The sequence below is a fragment of the Populus euphratica genome, unplaced genomic scaffold (genome assembly GCF_000495115.2).
Source record: "Populus euphratica unplaced genomic scaffold, PopEup_1.0 scaffold46.1, whole genome shotgun sequence".
Taxonomy (NCBI): Eukaryota; Viridiplantae; Streptophyta; class Magnoliopsida; order Malpighiales; family Salicaceae; genus Populus; species Populus euphratica.
Genome location: NW_011499852.1, coordinates 234,419 through 249,478, shown reverse-complemented (window position 1 = coordinate 249,478; position 15,060 = coordinate 234,419). Strand labels below are relative to the sequence as shown.

General features: G+C 29.8%; 1 protein-coding gene across 1 annotated transcript; it reads right to left on the bottom strand.

The window, feature by feature from the left end:
* Positions 1 to 1,105: 1,105 nt before the first annotated feature.
* DPB (Transcription factor DP) lies at positions 1,106 to 6,790 on the bottom strand. The gene is made up of 9 exons (XM_011020446.1): positions 6,282 to 6,790; positions 5,875 to 5,954; positions 5,694 to 5,737; positions 4,734 to 4,796; positions 4,459 to 4,605; positions 4,306 to 4,374; positions 4,078 to 4,176; positions 2,089 to 2,159; positions 1,106 to 1,716 (listed from the first exon to the last, which is right to left on the bottom strand). The coding sequence occupies exons 1-9, from the start codon at positions 6,524 to 6,526 to the stop codon at positions 1,479 to 1,481; spliced, it is 1,056 nt and encodes a 351-aa protein (XP_011018748.1). The 5' UTR covers positions 6,527 to 6,790; the 3' UTR covers positions 1,106 to 1,478.
* Positions 6,791 to 15,060: the final 8,270 nt, after the last annotated feature.

Here is a 15,060-nt window from a genome sequence, read left to right as displayed (position 1 = left end):
GTAGGGAAAAATTGGTTTTGAAATCAATTTGTTTTTTATTTTTAGGAATTTGATTAAAAAACAAGAACAATTGATTTAAAACTCGCAACCTAAGCAAAATCATGCCACAAGTGAAGAGAAAACAAATTGATTACACATTGAAGATTAGATTTTATTTTTGGTGAGGTTTTGTGTTCTTAGGGAATAAAAAATAAATCAATTAGATTTTGAAATTAATTTGGGATTTTTTTTTGTGAAGAGTAAATTATGGTTTTTTATGATATATTATATATAAGGATAAATTTATTTTATTATCCAAATTTACAAATTGAATTGACTCAAAATGGTAATTTAAAAAAAAATAGAGGTAAATCACTAGGGTTACTGTAATTTTCCATTTTCGTAATTCTAAAAACACGTGGCTCATTCAGGAATAATCCTCCAATAGCGTGTTTATTAGCTCCCCGGTCATTATATTTGTATGAGCTACAGCGCCCATGAATTGAAAGGTCCATTGTAACTGGGGAAAAAAAAAAACTTATGACGGCACTATTTTGCGTAGCAATGCAACCATTATTTTGCTAAATTTTAAAAAATAATTCTTTTAAAATAATTTTTTAATATTTTAAATAATTTTACTTTAAAATTAACATTTTAGCAAAATAAAGATATCAAAATAGTAGCAGCAAGGCAAGTCGGGCCAAAAAAGAAAGTAAGGGAACCAAATGCACCCAGCACCATCAACCATACTCAAACGAAGAGAAACAGAACCCATCTCGAGACTGATATGGTGTGGGACCAGAAGGCCAGGAAAGGGAAGAAAGCAGGGAGTAAGATAAGCGAAAGACACAAACAGAAAATGGCCAGCTTAAACCGTGGCTGTCCACTAAACAATGTTTGAAGCTGAGAGAATAAGGAAACAGTGCGCGAGGCTCTAGAGCCGTTGCGAACATGGGATTTTAGGGTTTGCGTTTCCACCAACGGATAAAAAAAGAAGAAAAGAGATCACTTTCTTACTTGTTCCATTGTTTTTTTTGGTATATATCTGCCATTGAATTAAATAAAATGAAAAGAACTGGATGACAGAATGATAGTGACAGGTAAGAAATAAATGCAATGCAACACATAAGGAAACATCAAATTCTTGAAGATTGAATTAATTCATTCTATCATTCTGAGTAAGGCTGGACAATCCTATGTAGCCTAATACAATCTAAACTTAATTTTTGCTGCAATGGGAAAAAATAACTGGAAAAAAAATGGTTAAACAGTTACAGACACGAATAATGGATCTAAAGCTGAGAACCAGATAGAACCAAGTGTTTCCATGGAAGTCTCAAAGCAAATGGGTCGATCTGCTTGTCATCTCAGTTCCTCCTAACAAGGGCAAACTGTGAATGGGGATAATTATAGGGAGGCGCCATCTACAGCAAACTGCTTTACACAATATACAGACACAGCTGACATGATTGCCCATGGTTCAGATGATCGTGCATGACTCAATGCTCATTCTTAACACGTGCTTTTATGATTCCAGGAAGAGGCGGCGAAGTAGGATGCCTAACTGGGGTGTTTGTACTCGGGGAAGCAAGGATTTGTGGTTGATACATGGTGGACATGCTAGAACCTTCACCTCCATCAGCAGGTGGATTGGGTGCCATATCATCGCTCTGGGGTCTCTCACAAAATTTCATTGCCTTGAGAACATAATTATCATCATGGAGCTCGAAAGGAGTGCTGCAAATACAGTACAATAAAAAAAACGTATTATCAATGGCAGAACTCTAAATTTTTACTTATGGGGAAAAGGTGAAAACCATGGTCCAAAAGTGCTCAGTTGCAAATTAAAAGTGGCATTTATTTTTAAGCATGAATAATGAAACACTTATCCAGAGCCCCTTCACATCTCTTACATATAATTTGATGCCTTCTTTGCAGATTTCAAATCCAGTCTGCCACAATGATGATGTACTTCGACTAAAATATTCCAAAATCATATGGTGTCGCAAACTCAACACTCTCATTATGTCATGCCAAAGCAGATATTAAGTGCATGCGAGTTACTAGCTTTATGAATGAGAAACTAGAGGAGCTGACGGGTATTCTTACCTATTAAAATCAAAGTGAACCAGCTGCATATCTTCTGATATCTCCACTTCAACAGTTGCATGAGGGCGTGTCTACAGGTCCCAATTGCCAAAACAGAAAAAGTAAGGCATTAAAAAAAAACAAAACAAAACAAATGTGACTTCATATTCAGAAGTGAAAATAACAAGATATGGCAATTTCTATGGTCTATTCATTTACATTTCAAGTACATATTTCCAACCATAAACATACTTCCAGATGATATTTCCAACTAAGAAAAATGCTATATATGCTGACTACAATTTCCAAGGGTTCAACTGCAGCTCAAGCTCATCTCAGAGCCTGCTTGGTCAGCTTGCCTTAAAAACTCAAATTATGACTTTCAGCCACGTAGGTAAAATATAGCTCCTACTTACAGATATTATAATTTTTAGTAAACTTAATTGTGAACTTGTTCATATGCAGATAATTATTGTTTTTACTCGTGAGGTTAATTGTAACAATAAGATCTCTCTATTGCTTGAAACTCTAGTTCACCGCATTCATCCAACTATTAATGCAGAACAAGAAAAGACTTGAGACCAAACCCTAAAATCTACTAGGGAATCTTCAAAGCAACAGGATAAAGGAAAGGACCTAGAAGGTGATGGGACATGAATTTTCAAGTGCTCAATAACAATTCTGAACCATCAAAGCAATGGCTATCTGTCGTTAGGCTTTGCTTTTCTTAAATTTCTTAAGCAAAACGTGTAAAAATGGATCATTTTCTACACCTTCTCTCCACCTGAGACTAGAATTACAGCACAAATCTTCATAATTGTCAAACCACAAATCCATAAAAACCTTCCATACTGAAAAACCTTTAAATGCCAGTTATTCATAGATTGCAGAGTTTACCTCCCTCTTCCTATTCAATGTGGGAGTGGCATTTCGCAATCTTCTCAACATACAAATTTAAAGTCTCTTCCTTCCACCATCCTCCTCCACATCCAGTCAGTTACTATATTCAGAGTGGATTTCTCAAATAATTATAGCACGTTTCTATGCGTGTGGCCTTATGACATGCAAGCATGCAAATAAATCCCCTGCCTCTATCAAGCCTAGTCTGATCTATTTGCAACCACCTAAAAGTAAATGCTGATTTAATCCTATAAAGCTTACATCCAGCTACAGACAATTTGTGTCCTCTCATTATCCCAACCTATCCTATCCATCAGATCTGTATGCATATGAAACACAAGCAATAGAAGGTAAGCACAAGTGCAGCAACAAATGCATTCTCCAACTCAATGATGTCTCTCCCCTAAAGATCTCCCAAACAAGAGTGCAAAAACAGGAACCTACTGATCTCACAAATGAATACCGAATACACGAAGTAAACTAGATAATGTACGTTTGATTGAAGAGTGGATTTGTAAAACATTGGAAATTTTGATGACTTATGTTGTCCATAATATCCTGTGAATTCATTATCACACCAATGAATCAGGACATCAAATACTTGGTTGCAAGACTAAAGATCAAGGATCTTTTCATAACACCATTTTGCATGGCAGAGACATGGAAAGTATCAGTTAGGGAAGTCCATTTTGTTCTCCAGGTGAAAATAAAAGCATGTTGGGGTTCATGCCAATAGACACACCTAATAGTCAAAATCTTAGCTAAATGATGAGGGTAAACAATTGCTGAGTAACTTGTCTGCTGACTGCAATATGCAACGCATAAACTAATATTCTTAAGTGAAACAAAGCAACTGGTGACTGCAGTGCAAACAAATCAGATTAACAGAATAACAGCTGAAAAAGAAACCATTCTACGGATTTGACAAACTCATCAAAAGTAAATGTTAGCAAATCCTTTAACTAAGAAATCCAAAAAACTATTGCTTAATTATGGTCTCATCAAACTAGAGAATTTTGAGAAGCTACCATCCTTTTGGTTGCAAGTCCAGGACTTTTAAAATAAAACTAGTTAATGGCCATACATGCAAAATAAATTGAGAAGTTTTACCTGCACCAGAATAAAAGGCAATGACACACCGCCACTAGGAGCATTTCCTGAGCTGTACAGTTGTTCATTTCGCTGTATCAGGTTCTGAAGACCTACAAACTTGATTGGACAAGATAACAAGTGAGTAACAAGGGCCAATGAGTTACATCTATAGGAAACATGAAACTTCCTAAATGAATGTATCTAGCTTCAAATTCAAACCATGAGTGTTTAAATAGCCATTCTCACTTGTTCTTCCAGCTCTTGCAAATAGGCAGCTTTCTTTTCGATCCTATTTCTCAATCCAAGACGCTCAACCTGGTCATATTCAAGTCGGAAAAGATTATGTTAGATCAAAAAACTCAAAAGTCATTTCTCTTGATACACAAGGCAAGCACATACCTTCAATTCTTCAATATCACTTAGGCTAGTTCGGGGAAGACCTTTCCACTGTATTTCCTTTTTATCCTTAGATATGATATCTAATGCCATGAGTACATTCAGAGCATCATATACCCTCCGCCGAATGTTTTTCTCGTCATATTGTTGCTGCAAGATGAAATTAATAAGATAAAAGAAAATGGATCCACAGGGTCAAGTTTTAAGCTTGCCTTTAAGATAAAAGCTAAATACAAAAAAAAAGAGAGAGACTAATTTCAGTTGACAAAATAGATAACCTGATCTGGGGTAGAAACACTATTGCTAGGGTCAGCAAACTCTGCAACAAGTTCATCTGCTACCTGAGAATTGCTTCGAACTCTCAGAAATAGGTACAGAAAATTATGATGATTATATAAATATAAATACAAAGACAAGAAAAAGCATTAATTCTGGTACACAAAGCATTAGAAGTTAAAGATGTCCCAGAAACTTTAATGGGGCTAGCAAATGAAATCAAAGGAGATAAAAACAAATTCCTAATCAAAAAATTGTTTTGCTTGTTCACGCTGATCACCTAGGAAGCATTCAACAGTAGCATAAAGATCTACAAGAATGGTGCCAAGATGTAACTGTTCCTGACTGATCATCTGGAAGGTCAATTCATTATCATCCAATTTGTCTACGTGGAAGATTATCAAAACATTTTAACAGCTTAAAGGTATGAAATTCAACATGGAAGTGAAAAGGAGAAACAATCTTTCAAGTGTCTCCAGATATTCCTTTATGACCTGCTAAATTGAAACGCACACCCATCTATTTTCCCATCCCTCCTATCAACAACCAATGAAAAGTGGTGGAGTGCCTAGCCGCCCCCAAAAACTAAGCAATCACCAACCCCTGAATGGTGTTTGATATAGATTGCTGTGTATTGCCAACAAATCTGACCCAAAAAAATCAACTTCTCTCAGCTACATCTTGTTCAATAGACCAAGCGAACCTTATAAGCAATTGATTACTATTCAATGCCACTAACATTAAGTATCAATTGAGTCGTTTAAATATTTATCCTCAGTCAAGAATCAAGCAAGGCCTGAACCGGGCAGTATATGCATGCTAATCATTTCTCGCAATACCATAAGAAGAACAATCACCAACACCGTGTGAAACATTTTCACAGCTTGATGTAAGGGAATTAACAGTGCTACAAGTAGGCCATCTATATATAAGAATAAGCCAAAAAGAAAAAAGAAACAGACCTCGTTGTAAGTAGTTGTTCCTTTGGATTCCACCTTTTCACAAACTGGACACAAGTAAAACAGTGTAGAACCATGAAGTCAGTCAGGTAGAGAAAACTCGTGTATCGCTAGGAAAACAAGAGTAGACAAGTACTAATTTGCAGATGATTTCTCAAGAGGGGAAAAGAGATGAATGAAATACCTTTGATACTAAATTGACGAAGTCCTCTACCACTCTTATCAGCTCCAACAGCCCGTTGACCTCTCTTTTTCTTCTTATTGCTGTTCATGAACAAACGAACTTCAATAAACTCAATGATGGACGATTAAAAAAAATCCAAGCATGTTAGCTAGCAAGCTACCAACTCAAATTCACATCACGATTCGAGACTATCCTAAATTGAGGCACAAAATTAATTATGCAATGGCATACAATAGCAACAACAAATACCAAATTCAAAACATCTCACATAATAAGAATTCCAACAGGATACATGAACCCTCAAGCGAAAAACCCCACTCGTGAATTTACATCTCCATGAATGAATGAAACATCAGCATGATTAATCAAACAGAATTAATAGTAATAAGGAGGAGGAGGAAACTGACGCGGCGGCATCTTGAGTGGCGGCATCATCGGCGTGAATGTCGAGATGGTTCAACCTTAAGAAAGTTCTGTCACTTGCGGGAGTGGCCATGGCCTGCTCGCTCCTGCTGGATGGAGACCCCACGCTGCCGCTAGTTGACACCGATTGGCCAGACACCCAGGAGCCCGTGGTGGCTCCTCCTCCTCTTCTAGAGGCCGACGAAGGGTGCCTGTCTCCATCCTCCAGGTGGGCCCCGCCAGCGACCATTAAGATACAATAGATGGGAAATTATACCAAATTAATAACCGAAAAGGAAAAGAGAGAGTGATGAGAATGGTCAGTTATACAAGAGAAGAGGAGTGGCGGTTTGGGTTAGGTTGATGATAAAGCAACAGAAGAGAGACGCGTGTTGTTTGGATTTGATCTTAGAGAGATAGGAGGGCGGAAGGCGGGGCAGGGATGGCTTTTTATTTAAAGAGTAGACGGGGAAATCTTGAGGGGTTTTTTTTCTTTTTCTTTTTTCTTTTTAAGGAGGGAGGGAAACTTAAAATGTGCGTTTTGCTTGCTGTATGTATCTGACCGGTGAGTCTTAAATATGCAGGCGTTAGGATATTAAAATATGAGTAAAATCCAACTAATTTTGTTCAGCTACCAAGCACTTATCCCCATCATGGCTTCCCAGTCAAATACTATTGACTTCCGAGTCTCCTGTACACACATTTGGGTTCAAATTTCAGCAGCACATCCAAAGTCTTTGAATCTCCAAATCATGCTCTTCGGGAAATATGGTATCAAATAAACATATGATATAAAAAAATTAAAAAAAAATTGACATGGTCAGCTCACTAATCCATATAGTGTAATTAGAAGTCATTATTGATTTGCTGGTTGTGAAAAAAAGAGGATTAATTTGATTTAGGTATGCCTGGTATTACGGTCTAAACAGAAATTGATTAATATATATATGTATTTCTAAATTATTTTAATTTGTTGATATTAATTATTAAGAAATATAAAATTATTATTTTAAAAAACAATAATTATCATACCCTTAACCATCCACCGGCAAATAATTATATATGGTTATCGGCATGGCTTGGATCATCGTCAGAAGTAGTTCTCTAGCATGAAGAGTCAGCCGTGCCAGATCCGTGGATAGTGGCACCGTCATTGAAAAACAAATGGACGCAGGCAGGCAACTTCACCTCCATCTTTTAAATTTCATGGATGCTGCCCCGCTGGCACGTTCACCGGAAAAAGAAGTTGCTTGAATCAAAAACCATCTAGCTAGGGATTGGACTTCCGGCATTCGCCTAATCACATGTTCTGCACCAAAACTTTTGCCACTGCTACAATTAATTAATAATATATTTATCACTCTGCTTTACAAGTGCATGAGTAGAGGGAGGGAGGGACCCAGCGTGGTCTAGTTGGAGGAGAGGAATACATTATATTATTATATATTATATATATACGTAGCCGTTGCCTAATGCCCAAACAACCACTTAAAGAAAAAAAGGTGCTGTGTTGACCAAGTCCACACACATCACATGTCTCGACCAGAGTTTCTCTTCTTTTTTAATCGTTGCTGAAGGCATGGTGAAAGCATCAAAGTGAGAACAGGATCGACCATGGCACGCAGTTAACGTTTGCACCACGATAATAATATAAATTATATTTTATAATTTTATTTAATATTTTAAATTATAAAGTTAAGATAATTTTTTAATATGTTATCAAAATTTTGATAATTAAATTATCATGAGTTTATATTTTATCATATTTATTTATTTAATAAAAATCAAATATAAAATAATATAGAGTTATGCAAATTTTAAATCCAAAAAATTTTTCATTTAAAAAAATATGATAAAAAATAATATAGATTATATTTTAAAATTCCACCTAATAATTTAACCTTTTAAATTAAAATGATTGTTTATCACTATTTAGTTTATATTTAAAAATATTATAATTGTTGTTTTTTAAAATATTTTTTATATTAGCGTATTACAACGACGTTAAAAACAATTAATTTTAAATAAAAAATTTTAAAGATTAATTTTTTAAAAAAATATTTTGAAAATGTACTCTATATTTTTCAAGAACGCAACAAATAAAGAAGAAAACGAAAGGGAAAGGGTGTTGAGTTTTGGATCTAAATTATGAAATGTTCATATAAAGACAGAAGAAGATCATGATCCCATTCAAGCAATTCGATCGTCTAGCAGGAAGCTTCAGCTTCACGAAAAGGGTAAAGTACAAAAGGGTACTCCTCCTTTTCAAAGTTGGTGCCTTTTTCTTTCTTTCTTTTTTCACCCCATCGATAAACCATAATTGCAAGCAGGACATCAGGATTTTAATTCAATTATTCAATTCTTAATAATAAGTTGATTGACAGCATGCTAGTAATTGATATTTAAAGTATTCTTTATTTAAAAATATATTTTTTTATATTTTAAAATTTATTTTTAATATAGCATATTAAAAAAAATTAAAAATTATTTTTAAACAAAAAAACATGAATTTTACCTATCTTTTATTTGAAGCCGCACCCCATAGCGAAACAAGAGTTCGCCTTCAACCTTTTTTGAAAACCTTATAATGTTGGAGATGGGATCTCCACCTTAATGGTTGTATCCCATGCCAGCATCAATTGCAGCTAACTATAGTGATGGGTATTGGTATTAAAAAATAATTTAATTTAATAATTTAAATTATTAGATGAAATTTTAAAATATAATTTATATAAATTTTTACTACATTGTAAAAAAAATTTGAACTTAAAATTTATATAAGTTCATGTTATTTTATACTTAATTTTTTTATTAAATAAATAGAAATGATGAGATTCGAACTTGTGACCGCTTTATTATTAAAGCTCTGATACCATGTCAAAAAATCAATTTAACTTAATAACTTAAACTGTTAGGTGATATCTCAAAATATAATTTATATTATTCTATAACATTGGATTTTAACTTGTTCTTAATTAATTATTTTAGTATTTTTGAATAGTTTTAATGTGCTGGTATTAAAAATAAATTTAAAATAAAAAATTAATATCTTTTAAAATAAAAAATATTTTAAAAAATAGCTACAAAAACACTCTAGAAATCCAAATGTTAAAAAAGAAAAAGAAAAGAAGAAGGTGCCCTTGGAACGGAGCTGTTCACAGGTCCAGTCTTGTCCTGCATGCCACAATTTCGTCGTCAAAACCTGGTATGGTAAAGAGATGACAATTCAATGACGGGAACTATTATACCTGCCAGTATTATTTGGTTAAACATATAGCACAGTTTTTCAAATTCACTCTGTGGCCCCACTTGAGAGCCAGCTGACCCACCACTTGATCCTGGTCTGATGTAAAGAAATTAACGTGGAGTTCACTCTGATTAGTACGGTTAACTCGGAAAGTTAATTCATAACTAAATTAATATTTAATTTGATTTTCTAAAAAAATTATAAAACAATATTGTTTTAATTTTAAAAAAATAAATTTAAATTAACCTATCTAAACCGTGATTCAAACCTTGGATGGGATGATCTAGATATCAAAGATTTGTTTATTAATAGAATTTTTTTTCCTTTTTTAGTTTTTGTTTTTTCTTTTACAATAATAAATTGAATAGAATTTTTATTTTTTTGTTTTATTAAGGGATTTCTGAAACTATTTTATTATATTAATCATTAGGGTTTCGTTAGGCTAAAAAATTGTGTTAAGATTTAACAATCCTGTTAGATATTTATTTATAGACATATAATACAACAAGGAAGTATCAAGTTTCTATCCCGGATTTTAAAATTCTTTAAAGATTATTATAAGAAATTATATTGTTAACTTAAAAAATAGATTCATAATAAAAATAAAATTTTGCACTAATTAAATATGAAAATGTAAGAAAACTAATATTTTATTTGGTAAAAAAGTGCTCTTATACAAAACAAAAGAATTTATTATCCATGTTTTTTTTTTATTTAGAAAACAATAGAAACTTGCAGGGATATAGATTTTTCTTCTAAAATATGTTTTCCAAACACATTATAAATTTGAAAAACTAGTTTTAATTTTTTTTGGATATAGATATATTATATTTAAACAGAGCTTTCTAATTTTTCTTTTCTGACTTTATTTTTATAAAGAATTGAAGTATTATTTTGTTTTTAAACAATCTCTGACAAATCTTATTAATGAAAATAGAATTAGAAAATAAAAAGCCAAGACGAAAAAGAAATAATTCTCCATTGGGTGAACGAGGAAAGTGAGTGAAGAAGCTAGTGGAGGAGGATCATCGATGAACACTGTTTCAATTAGTCGGCAGGCTTGCGTTTTTGTCCCCCACTCCAAATATCTTTAAAAATAGGATTTCACATGTTTCGAAGAATAACTGTAGATATTTTAAAAAATATATGAATAATATTTTTTTATTTACTTAAAATTATTTTTAAAATCATTATTTAAAAATATTAAAAATATATTAATTTAAAATATTTAAAATATTTTTAAAATAAAATGACAAACAGGTACCGATATAAATATTATAACTAGAACCGTGGCTATAGTTTTTGAGAAATTGATAGCAACAAAGAAATTAAAAAGAAAACAAAATTGACCAGACACGCCGTGGGTTATATATTTATTTATTCATGGTAATAAAATTATAAATGTGCATGTATGTATTTGTTATATTCAATCGTGATTTTATAACAATATAAAACAAAGAAATGTTAAATAAAATTGGAAAAAATTATATTTAGGAATATTAAAATTTCATTTATAACAAATATATGTATGTAGCAACATTAGAATTTAATTTATATATTGCTATGATTTTAAAAAACATTAAAAGGCGAGGTCCTTTTTTACAGTGTGTGTGCATTATGCACTGTCTCACGGTTCACTTCGAGTTTTAATATTGATTTTAAAAAAAAATATTAATATTTTTTTATTTTCAATCGCATTTTTTTATGATCAAGTTAGCAACAATTTCTTTTAATTTATTAAAAAAAATATAATTTTTAAAAACACATGACTAAAATAAAAAATATAAATAAAAAGGACAAATACACATTGGTGTGAAAATATTCTCTTAGCTCACTTTTCTTTGAATTTCTTTGCAGTATTTTTAGTTTAAAATTTTAATTTTAATTTAAAATTTTATTATATTTATTATTTAGTCTTTAAGTTTGAGATGTAAAAACTGAATTTTATAAAAAAAAATAACAAAAGAAAGAAAATTGTCTATTAACGCTTCTATAATGATTAAAAAAAATCAATTTTAGTATTAACAGGTATCTTTGAGAGAAATTTTATTAAAATATTTTTTAATTTTATCTTTAAAAAAAACTTTTAAAACATAGATAGAGACTTAGGAATTTTTTTAACCAAGGTTGATTTTTTTTAACTGAAATTTTTTATAATTTAAAGTTAAAATAAATTTATTGAAATTTTTATGGTGTTTATGTTTTCAGATAAAATAAAATAATTAAAAATGAGAGTGGGGTGTTTTAGTTTTTAAAGTCTTTTAGGCTGGCCAAGGATGACGGTTGTCTAGCGTTTTCTTACCTATAAAAAAATTTTTGGTCAAATGACTTGTCTTCCACCCAACTAAATAAAAATTTGGTAAGGTGTGCAGGCAAACTCCTATTTTTGTACTAGATAATTTAAATTATTTTTGAATTTGTTTTTTAATAAGATTATGACATTTTTTATGATATTAGAAGATTTTTTTTTTTTGTTATGCCCTGTACATTTTTTTCCGTTATACCCTTCATGATTATTATTTATTTTTTCTAATCAAAATTAATTATAATTAAATAAATAATATCATATTTGAGATATTATTTCATTACGTATAATTCAATTTTTTTTAATGAGATTCTTGTCTCTCTTTTTTTGACAATGTTGACAATCATTTTATTAATTATTTGATTGACCTGCTATGTATATTTTCTTTTTTATTTTTATGGTCGTGAGCATTGTATGAAAATAAAGTGCAGGTCATTATAGTTATCACAAATATTTTTATTTAAATTTCTTTCAACTTTTAGTGAATTTTGCATAATTACTTTTTTAATAAGAAAAAAAAAAGAATTATACTAGAAACTTTTTTTTCCAAAGGAGTTAAAATAATTATTTTTCTTACCAAAAATGATTTTATTGTTGTATAATTAAAAAAAAAATTAAAAGCTTTTTGCACGACACAGATTAGATATCTTAACATGTATATTTGTCTTAATTTATCACCTTAATTTTTTGTTAGCGCTAGAAATTTTTTTTAATATTTAGATATAATTCTTAATTTATTTTATTAAATATATGCATTATTTTTTTTGCTTCGCAATTAAAAAAACAATAACGGTGTAAAACATGTTGCCAATATGTTATTTTTTCCTATGTTAACAAAACAAATTGAGTCTGACTTGCAATGAAACACAAACACATAACTAGTATGATCCTAACTAGAAAAACTACAAATAACCCTAAATATCAATCGATTGAGGAATTAATTGGTATAAAATGCAATAATACTTCAAGTGCGACAACAAAAATTAATCTCTCAATTTTCAAGAACAATTTTAATTTTTTTTATTCTATACTAGAAACGTTAGCTTAGAGAAAATTAATTTTACCTAATATTAAAAAAATTAAATTGAATACCTTCAAATTCAATTATGCATAGTTGTTCATTTCTCAGACATACAATGATGAAATCAAGGTGATAAATCCTCCACAACCTTTTCTTTTCTATACCCAGAAAAAATATTCAAACAAAAATTAAATTGCTTAAAGATTAAAAAAATATTTGTTCCAAAAAAATAGAAGAAAGAGAGAGAATATTAGGATCTCGTTTATTTGCTGGAAAATAGTTTCCTTTTGAAAAATGAATTATGAGAAAATGAATTATTTTATGATATTTGATAATGTAATGAAAAATAAGTTGGAAAATACTTTTCATTATTTGATTATGTCATGGAAAATAAGTTGAAAAATAACTTATTAATGTTTAATTTTTTTAAAATTTGTTAAAATAACGAGGAACAAATCTTACAAATTAAAAGGTTGAATGATAATGAAATTAAAAAAATATAACTTCATAAATTATCTCAAATAAAATAAATAATAATCAAAATAATAGAGATCAAATCTAAAAAATAAAAAAATAAAAGATAAAAAAGTTAAAATAATAATAATTAACTTTTCATAAATTATTTCAAATAAAATAAATAACAATCAAAAGAATAAGGACCAAATTTGATAGATAAAGAATTTCAATAAAAAAAATGATAGGGAAAAAATAAATAAAAATTATAAAAATGAGGACCAAAGTTAATATAAAAATTAAATTTTAAGAGATGAAATTAAAAAATAAATATCCAAATAAAATATATATAGCAATCAAAAGTTTGAGGACCAAATTTGATATAATCAGCAAATAATATAATATTTTTAAATTTTTTACAACTTCTCGAAAATGTTTTCCGCCTAAATGTTTCAAGAAAATACTTTTTCTGAAAACCAAGCTAAAATTTTCTTTTACTGGAAAGTGTTTTCCATTGACTAATTTTCCTAATAAAAAATAAATACACAAAAATTTAAAAAATAAATTCCAAAAAATAAAAATAGCCTAGGGAAGAAAGGGTGGGAGAAAAAGTGTTTTCCAATTAACGGGCTTAAAAACTAAAGAATGTCCTCTAACTATATATACGACTAATTTCTTGGTATCTGCTACGGTCATAGGTCAATAATATTTTTTTCATATAAAAAGATATTTAGATGAAAAAAATATTTTTTATTGTTATTAAACTTAATTTAGCATGTCAAACTTGAATTCTTCTGATTTGATTTCTTTCTTTAAAATTACATGCATAGAAGTTGTTCCAATATGACTCAATCGACTTGATAAATTCAAAAACAGTTTAGACGACTAGTAAAAAATATGCTTGATATTGTTATTAAAGCTAACCCAATAGGTCAACAATAAAATATCTCAACTAAATTTCTTTCTTAACCTGTGTTTAAAATTAACATGTATAAGAGATGCCTCTACATGACTTAGTTAACTTGGTGGGTTTAAAGACAAATTAGATGACCAGTTAAACTGTGGTTTGCTTTTTAAAAAAAAAAATTAGGATGATATCTTTTTATTTAATATTAAAATGAAAATGTATTAAATCGATACAAACTTTGTGATTTAACTTGTCAAATATAAAACTGAATTATGAATTCCATTGGGTTTAAAAAAAATAAAATTATTTTTTATTTAATAATATGATAACAAAAATAGATACTTAGTGAAATTCAATACTAACCAAATATCAGGATTTTTGTTTGAGATTATTCTCATAGAAAATAATGTGAAATAAATTATAATAATCAATTTAAAATTAAAAAAAATATTGAAGTATAAAATTAAAAAAAATACCAAAAAAAATCAATCGAAAGATAAATGAATAAAAGATTTCACATTTATTTACTATTTATATGAACAATGAAGAAGATGAGAAAATCCCAACTTTTTTAGCATAGTAGTTAAACCAGCTTTATTGATTAGAAGAATGAAAAGATATTTTAATTATAATTAAACAATTTTTTATGCAATTTATGTGTTAAAGTACACTCCATCTCAATCTCAACCTATCAAATTATGATATTGAAATTTTAAATCTTTTTTAAAATTATACTCTTATTAATGACATGTTCAGCTGGTTTTGAAGTTTTGATGCAGAAGAATAATCCCGAATTCACGTCTAGTTTTAAAAATTTGCTCAATAAGCATGAATAGAAAAGGTAGCTTCTT